This window comes from Podarcis pityusensis (assembly GCF_964106645.2).
Source record: "Podarcis pityusensis genome assembly, chromosome: 13".
Classification (NCBI taxonomy): Eukaryota; Metazoa; Chordata; class Lepidosauria; order Squamata; family Lacertidae; genus Podarcis; species Podarcis pityusensis.
This window is the reverse complement of record NC_138038.1, coordinates 31,282,954-31,292,368: the sequence shown is the minus strand read 5'-3', so window position 1 is coordinate 31,292,368 and position 9,415 is coordinate 31,282,954. Positions and strand designations below refer to the sequence as shown.

The window sequence follows — 9,415 nt, the reverse complement described above, 5'->3', positions numbered from 1 at the left end:
TCTGTAGCCTGCTCTCTCCTGTGTGCACATATTTGCAAGCAATGCATTCAAGAGCAGAAGAAGGGGGGAAACAGAGGTTGTCAGATTGTTCCAGAAACAGTCCTGGAACCCTTTGGAACTAGAATAATCTATGTCAGCTAATTTAAAAAGCAGGTGCATTCGTCATCTCCTGCTGCAAATATATAAAAGCCTGAGAGTAGAAATTGTGCTGGAAGGCGACTCTGCAACTTTGGTCCACTCTAAGGATTGCAGGATGTCGACAAGCATCAGTGAGCATTTCTCTTTATTAAGTGATCTCTTTTGTTCAGTTCAGGCCTCAGCAAAATAATGTAACATTTAGGGAAGAAGATGCAGCCCAGCAATCCAGCACTGGAGGCTAAGATGGAGAAGATCTCCACAGCGACCATATATTTCCCTTTGGTGCTCAGGTAGGTGGGGAAAAAGGATAACCAAACACTGCAAAACACAAGCATGCTAAAAGTGATTAGCTTGGCTTCGTTGAAACTGTCAGGTAATTTTCTAGCCTGGAAAGCTACAGTGAAGCTCACAATAGCCAGGAAGCCCATGTAACCCAGGACACAGTAGAACATAGTCACAGACCCCTCATTACATTCAAGTACAATTTCTTCAGTCACTGAATTCATGTCAATATCTGGAAATGGAGGATTAATTGCCAGCCATACGGTACAAATAATTCCTTGAACAAGAGAGCAGAGAAGAACAATGGAGTTGGCCACCTTTTTCCCTACCCATTTCCTCATGCTACTTCCTGGCTTGGTGGCCATGAAAGCCAGAACCACTGTAATGGTTTTTGCTAGCACAGAAGAGACAGCCACTGAGAAGACCATGCCAAATGCAACTTGACGGAGGAGGCACATCACCTTCACAGGATGGCCAATAAACAGCAAAGCACAAGGGAAGCAGAGCAGGAGGGAAATGAGGAGGGTGTAGGTGAGGTTCCTGTTGTTGGCTTTGACAATAGGAGTGTCACGGTGCATTATAAAGGTTCCTAGCACTAGAGCAGTGATCAAGGAAAAGAAAAGTGCAAAGATGGCTAAACTCATCCCCAAAGGGTCCTTATAAGACAAGAAGGTTATTAGCTTTGGAATGCAGTGATCTTTTTCCTTGTTTGGATAATGATCTTTTGGGCACATTGTACAAAATTCTGCATCTGAAAAAAGAAGATGAAAAACATTTTCAGATCTTGCTTTTTGCAGTTGAAGCCATTCCTTCTATTTCTACAAACAATCAGGTTTAGGAATAGCATCCCCCCTTTTAAAAATTAAATCATGCTGTAGTCTTCCCTTTAAGAAGACAAAAGTGTGTGTGTGTTGATGTACAACTTTCAAGATAAATGAATAAAACTACTAACATATCACTTGGCACCAATGGTATTCTAAGGCAAGCTTTCCCTTACTACTTACTAATGTTCCAGCTAGGCTGAATTTAACAGGTAACAGAGAGAGATTGAAACATTTGCACTAGCTTCCAGGATGAAATATCTCTGCCACACAATTCAATGGAAGTAATAGTACCACTCTATCTTGCCTTGGTCAGATGTGGAGTGCTGTGTCCGGTTCTGGGCACCACAATTTAAGAAACATATTGACAAGCTGGGATGTGTGCAGATGAGGGCAACAAAGGTGATCAATGGGCTGGAAACCAAGCCTTATGAGGAATGGTTGAGGAAGTTGGGTATGTTTAGCCTGGAGAAGGGGAGACTGAGAGCAGATACGACAGCCATCTTCAAATATCTAAAGGGCTGTCACATGGAAGATGAGGCAAGCTTGTTTTCTCCTGCTCTGTAGGGTGGGACGCAAACCACAGGGTTTCAAGTTACAAGAAAGGATTTTTCAACATCAGGAAGAACTTTCTGGTGGTAAGAGCTTTTTGATAGTGGAACAGACTCCCTCAGAAGATGGTGGACTCTCCATCCTTGGAGGCTGGATGGCTGTCTGTCATGGGTGCTTTACTTGAGATTCCCTCACTGTAGGTGGAAGGGGCACCAGCTCCTGGGGACTGTGCCCTTTTTGGCCCCAGGCTGGCCAAAGTCCAGTAAGTGTGGAGGTAAAATACGGAACCAAGCATGGCATGGCTCCAATGGCCAACCCCTTCTCCACTTCCTCCTGCTGTGAGTGGAAGGAGGGCCAGTTGTGGTGCCAGGAGGAAGCGGAGGCAGCAATGACTACTATCACCAACTACAAGTTGCATTAACTAAGAGGCCCTTTGTGCCATCATTGCCATACTCTTGACACAATGATGCAGAATGCTAGATTACTCTAGGTGCTACATATTCTACCTTTTTCATAAGAAATCTTCCCTTTTGGACATTGAATACAATCATAGCAGCAAAATGGCTCCCCCTCCTTTTTCTTCTTCTGGTAACCAGGTTGACAGTTGTCGTTACAGAGTGAAAGGGGCATCACCTATTCAGGAAATGTGAATATTTCACATTGAGAATATATATTTATCAAATAGCATGGTAACATCCCTATCCTCATAGAATTATCCTTGGATTCTGTCATATTAGTGCAGGTGCTCATGAGGTGTTGAGCAGTGTCAGTTGGGATGGTCAGTCGGTCTCTGTACGTTCTGTGTTGGTAGCATTCTCAGTTTCATTAACATACAGTGGTACCTCGGGTTACAGACACTTCAGGTTGCAGACTCCGCAAACCCAGAAATAGTACCTTGGGTTAAGAACTTTGCTTCAGGATGAGAACAGCAGCAGCACAGCAGCCGCCGAAGGACCCATTAGCTAAAGTGGTACCTCAGGTTAAGAACAGTTTCAGGTTAAGAACGGACCTCCAGAACGAATTAAGTTCTTAACCTGAGGTACCACTGTATAATAATAATAATTAAAAAAACTGGGATAAAGACTATAGAAACATCCTTTTAAGGATGCTACAAACAATTGTTTTTCCTCTTCCTCCCTCCTTTTATTTTATGACAGCTAATGGCTATAGTGTTGTCCCACCTGGTTAAAACTTCTAGGCCACACAATGGTGTCTTCATAAATTCTCAAATGTTTGCCATGAGGAGCCCAAGGATTCATTCTTCCAACTTTCATTCTAACAAATGACTTATTGGGGAAAGTAATCAGATTTGTAATATCAAACCCCATTGTCAATTCTCCATTCTCATTCAAGTGCACGATTTCTCCTGCACTGTTGTTAAATGTGATGCTCCTCAGAATAGGATGCAGCTAGGTGGAATGGAAAAATAAATCAGTATTAGAATTGTATTAGTATCCAAGAAATTTCCTCTAAACTTGCATCCCATCCCATTTACTTAGATTTGTGGAGGAATATTTGTCGATAGGGTCAAATACACCCCATGTTAAAGCATGCTGTGAACCACACATGCCCTGCCCAACCCTTCTCCTTTCTCAGAGTTTCCTCCCTACAGCATCTTCACTTCCTGCCCTTATGCAAAAATAATAGTTGAAGCTATTTTCATGTTGTCCCTTCTTAAACTGCTTTCAAAGTGTTTAACTTATTATATATACTTGCAGTGTCTGTATGTTAAAGTGCATATTCTTGGGAAAGTATTAACTTGAAGTTAGCCTTTAATTATGTTTTAAATTGCATATTAATTGTGTTCTGCTTTTAAATTATAGTTTTGCTTCATTTTGGTTTGGGAAACAGCCAGAGAATGCCTGCTTCAGGAGGTGATTTTACTGCAGTTAATAAATTAACCCACTTATCCATCTGTAAGCCCCACTGAATTTAATAGGACCTGTGGGTTAAACCACAGAGCCTAGGATTTGCTGATCAGAAGGTTGGCGGTTCAAATCCCCGCAACGGGGTGAGCTCCCGTTGCTCGGTCCCTGCTCCTGCCAACCTAGCAGTTCGAAAGCACGTCAAAGTGCAAGTAGATAAATAGGTACCGCTCCGGTGGGAAGGTAAACGGCGTTTCCGTGCGCTGCTCTGGTTCGTCAGAAACGGTGTAGTCATGCTGGCCACATGACCCTGAAGCTGTATGCTGGCTCCCTTGGCCAATAAAGCGAGATGAGCGCCGCAACCCCAGAGTCAGTCACGACTGGACCTAATGGTCAGGGGTCCCTTTACTATTTCAGAGTAGGCATGATTAGAAATGCAGCCTAGGGTAGCCACCAGACCCAATAGAACTTGCTTGTTTTTGTTGCTACCTTCCCATGACCAGCTATTCGTGTTGAGTCAAGTAATACAACTGAGTCTGGTTTCCTTTAATGACATCCATGATTCTCCTCTTCCACATTTGATTTTCATAACCCTGAGACATACGGTGTCCATGAATAGTCAAAGATCACCCAAAGTGCCGATTTTAGACTCCTATTCCCTAGTCCATTTCATATCCCTCTACATTCTGGAAAGAAGCTGTAGAAGTGAATAAGTTGGGGGGGGTCTTTTTCCATAGGGCTGAAAGTTTTGGAGGGAACTTGTTAACAGTTTTGTATGACAGCCTTGACACTAAACAGTTCATAGGAGCCAGTCCTATCTGGTTGACATCTCCATGAAATTTAGTGATGCTTACTTCTGAGTAATTTATGGTTTTTGTGACATCAATCCACACTAGAAAATGTGACAGTAGGGATCCCTTCTAAAACAAAATTAGACACTTTGCAGTTTAGTTGGCACTAAGTACTTATATAACAGCAAAGCTTTGATGTCCACAACTTTGCAGTGGAGGATGTGACAAAAACAGAACAACTTGGCCTTGCCCATGTGACCTATTTGTTCCCACTCATTTGACCTTACTGACTCCATCTTCATGACCTCCTTGGCCATACCAGGTCCAGGTACTAACAGCTGCTACTCATTATATACAAATATTATTATATCTATACTTATAAAGGCCAATTAATACAGGATGGTACTTGTAGTCATATTTGCAATCAGGTGCTCTGAATGCACTAATATTTCTGTGACCAAGAGCTACCTTGTAAATTTCAGAGTAAACAATTTATGGAAATGTTATAGATATCTCTTTCATTTCCACAGAGAAAACTGTAAAACCGAAACATGTTGTATTGCAATATTCAGGAAAGGGTCATAAATGTCCAAATGTCAAATTATACAATTAAATTCAATATCTTTGTGAAAGGCCTTCAGAGCACATGATCTTGACACACACAGGCTTCACCAACTGATGACCTCCAATTGTTTTAGAATACAATTCCCATAATTTCTCACCATCAGCCTTCCAGACTCAAAGTGATGGGAGTCATGGTATACACGACTAGAAGACATCAGATGGGTGAAGGCTGCATTAAGATCTTGTGCTCTCATGGTGAAGACAGAATGCTGTGAAAACTACTACCTTCCATGGCTGCATATTTTTAAGCTGTAGCTTCCTTCTTTCCACCGTAACTTTAGATTTGAAAATGGATAAGTACATGGCATGTAGCGAATTTGCCAGAGCCTGTACAGCATTGTAGATACTGTAGCTGTGGCCAGTCATGCTCATTTCAAAGAAAGGCCCAGGAAGATTCTGCAGCCTCTCTTCTCCAGTACAAGTGTCCACATCATCTCCATTAAAATGGGAATTTGGAAATGAACAGCCAAATGCTTGCTCCCAGAATGGTCGGATGAAGCCATCTCCCTTCATCAAATGAGGGTTTAGCTTTTGAAGAAAATTTTGGAATCCTGGCACCTCCTGTGAGTGGGCTGTGAAGGCTAAGGCACCATGGAAGGCTTCTATATCCCAGTCCTTGTGCATGGACACAGCTACAATGTCCATCTGGGCTACCATAATCCACACTTTACCAAATGATTTCCCATACTCAGATTCTCCTTCATGCAGCAGTCCTCTCAATGTTATCATGGTCAAAGTTTCTCCATAGACAACAATAGTGTTGACTTTACTTTTTGTAACATCTGCAAATATTTTGTTCCACTTTTCTTGAAAATTTAAGAAGTCACCGAAAAAGGCTTTTGTGGGAATTTTCTCAGTGAAGGCAGCACAGATTCTGTTCTGAGAAAGTACTGGTAGTAGATTGCTCAAAAATGTTTCTCCAGTTTCCTCCTTCATGGTCATTAGACCCACCCAAATCCATTGGAAATGCAGAAGTAGCTGGACAATTCCCTTGTACTGGTGGATTTCATTTGGAGCCATCCGATACAAGGGCAGTGAATGAGACTGATCCTTCAGCATGGGGACAAAATCACCGTAGGTGAACTAAAGGGGGGGGGGATTCAGGAAGTTGTTTTAGAAATTGATTTGGAAACCTGTAGGGCTGGGTTGGTGGTGTGCGTGCATGTGTGTATTTATAGATACTGAACATTTTGTTTAAAATGATGTGAGTTGCTTGTGAAGAGTACTCAGAAACTTCACCCAATATAAAATTCTCCTCTGCACCTTAAGTAGCAGATAGAGAGACATGAATATTTAATTAAAATTCACAATATTTTATACTGCTCAAAAGAAATATAAAATAATTTACAGAAGGAAGAATAAAATACACACCACATTGTTTGCACATTATTTCTAAATTTATTGTTGTACATTGTTTTAATTGTCTGTTTTAACCATATTTACACATCAGTATCTAATGCTGTGAGTGTCCTCTATTTCAGAGGCTTCTACTCTGCAGCCTCTTATAGTTGTTTTAACTGCGAGTCTTTTAGTTCTTACACTCTTACAGTTGTTTTAACTGCATGTTTTTATTTGTTTTTAGTTCTTATCTGTTTTAATTATCAGTTTTTATCCATCCATTATCCGTGTTTAATCTTGTATTTTATTCAGATGTTTTATCCTATGCTTGTTTCTTTGTCCTTATTTGCTCCAACATTTATCAGTTTAAAAAAATCCTAACTGCTATTTTATTTATATGTTTTTGTTGTTTTTATCCTGGTCTGTGACCGTAATAAAGTTCATTCATACACACCAAGAACATTTAAAAGCAAAAACCTCTTAACTGATAAAAGCTAGCAAGGAGAGAACAGCTGGAGCTGGCTGGGCCAGAAAGGTGATTAATGTCTCCTTCCAAGAGGAGTTAGATCCTGCCTCCTCAAGAAAGACAAATAGTTTTGAGAACTCAGTGTTCCAAGAGTATGTTATACCTGTGGAAACTTATAGATGTCCAAGATGACAGCCAAATAGTAAGAGGTTTCGGAACCCAGTCCTCCTATGACTCCTATGAGGTTGTTCTTGACATCACAGTTATAATTAGGGACAAATCTGTACTGTGTGGAGAAAAACTCCATTGCAATGTGGTAGCTCCACTTCTGGCTGAAGTAGCTCTCAGGGATGTGGAATCCAAAGGAAGCATTAGGTAAAATCTTGGGATTTCCATTAATCTCATTTACAGCAAATATCAAGGCCAGGACATGCTGGTAATTCTTTGTCACAACACTGGGGGGGAAAATTAGATAATAAGTCACCAGGAAATGTAACAAAAATAAAGTTGTTTAGTAGCTGTCCTGCTTCATCAATAGCATGTAAATTAGTTGATAGACTGCTGAGAGTATAGCAAACTTGCAGAACCACACAAAGCTGAAACATGTAGAAAGTGATAGTATGTATATATTATTACACTGTGATCCTGAGGCAATGTATCTGGCATTGTGGGATTAGAGGATTTCAAATGATTTAAAAGAATGATCAAACTATATGTGAGATTGAACGAATCATGTATAGTTGCATGGATTTTTTAAAAACGATTAATAGCACCTTCTGAATACCCTATGAGTATAAGCCCCTCCAGTGTTTATTGATAAACATTCACATGTGTGCTACTGATTCCATTAAGGCTGCAGTTGACAACCTTTGTCATAATACAGAAAAACAAAAGATCCTTACATGGGAAAGCTAGTATCAGGATTAGGGTATTCAGTGAAGGAAAATGAATCCAAAAACAGTAGCATCAGAGAGGCAGCCCCACCAATTATGAGATCGCCTGACTTATAATACTTATGAGGCGTATAGATGGGGTCATGAACAATGCATCTTGCAGCATGCTCCTGGAACTCACTGTGAGGTATCTGCAACAGCATTAGAAACATCTCCAATAACACTGTCCCAATTATGGTCATTCCCCTCTTAGTGCAGATGCCAGATTTTCCGCCTTCTTTCATAACAACAGATATGTATAGCAGTCTGTCTTGAAAAGCAGAAGCCTCTGCTGATGCAATATTTGGAACCTGTATCCTCTATCTACATACATATACCAGAAAACTATATGGAACTGGAGTATGCTGGAGCCTGGGTCCTTAGCTCCAGTTCTGAACAACAAGCAAGGTTTTTAAAAACATAGCTTGGCCTTTGTTGGTGTTTTGTTAGGATTCAGATTCTGGAAACCAGGAGGTGGCTTGGTCAAAAGGAGAAAAATATGGCACATATCAGAGGCATTAATGACAATCACAATGTATGCAATTGAGAATGGCAAAAACTGTAATTAGCCTCCCCCAAGGAACTAGGCTCTTGGTGACATTCTGCCCAACATACTTGCTGGAGAAGGAAAACATGTTGGCCAAAACAAGCACAACTTTTTCTGTGTTCCTAAGGGTAGCTGAATTTCTGCTACTTTCCTGACATCATAGCAATGCCATCTGGCAACTTGAAAGGGTCTGCTGAAAGCCACTGATGGAGAAAGGAGGTGCGGTAGGTGCCAGCCACCCCGGGTGTCATCCTTGAGGTGAGGTGACATCGCCGCCACCACCTCCCCTGAGATGCTCGCCGCAGGCGGCACCCCCTGGGATGCTCGCCCCACCCCCCGTGGGTGCCTAGCTCCACCCCGCAGGTGGCAAGCCCCGTCTCTGGGTGCACAGCATGCGTGCCGCTCCAGGAGCCGGAGCAGCTAGCTCCACCTCTGCTGAAAACAGACCTTTACAGGAGCTGAAAAATGAGCGCTGACAAGCAGCCTTGACGGCACTGATCCCCTCAACTAATGAATATTCTGGGGGGGGGGTGTCTTTAAATGTTTTTATAGGCACAACTCTACTCATTTTAGGATCATCTGCATACAGTTGTCAGACAACTTAGGCAGAATTCCTAACCCCACTTGCCTGAGAGTCAGGCTCTGGATCCAGCTCTGTCATTGCAAACTCAGGTAGCCTCAGTGACTAGAAGTGCTTTATACCAACTGCAATTGATTTGACAACTACAGTCATTCATGGACCTGGAAAGCCTGGCCGCACTAGTTCATGCTTTTGTTATTTCAAGACTAGATTACTCAATGAACTCTGTGGAACTCTTCCTTTCCACTTGATCAAGGGGTTGAAGTAACTGCAGAATGCTGCAGCACGATTGCTGGCTGCAGTTAGGTCTTCTCAGCATACAATTTCTGTGCTCAGAAATCTGCACCGCTTGCCAATTTGCTACCACACCAAGTTCAAGATGTTATGATTAGTATATAAAGCCCTTAACAATTTGAGACCAGTTTACCTATGAGATATATATGCCCATTCAAGCACTTTGATTGGTCAAACTGTTACTG

At 41.7% G+C, this 9,415-nt stretch overlaps 1 protein-coding gene across 1 annotated transcript; it reads right to left on the bottom strand.

Annotated features, from left to right (window-relative positions):
* Nucleotides 1-266: 266 nt before the first annotated feature.
* Nucleotides 267-8,607, bottom strand: LOC308460849 (vomeronasal type-2 receptor 26-like; the record flags this gene model as incomplete). Its single annotated transcript, XM_080977383.1, has 5 exons — nt 267-1,171; nt 2,300-2,426; nt 5,299-6,156; nt 7,041-7,332; nt 8,504-8,607. The coding sequence occupies 5 exons, from the start codon at nt 8,605-8,607 to the stop codon at nt 267-269; spliced, it is 2,286 nt and encodes a 761-aa protein (XP_080833509.1).
* Between the last annotated feature and the right edge of the window lie 808 nt (nt 8,608-9,415).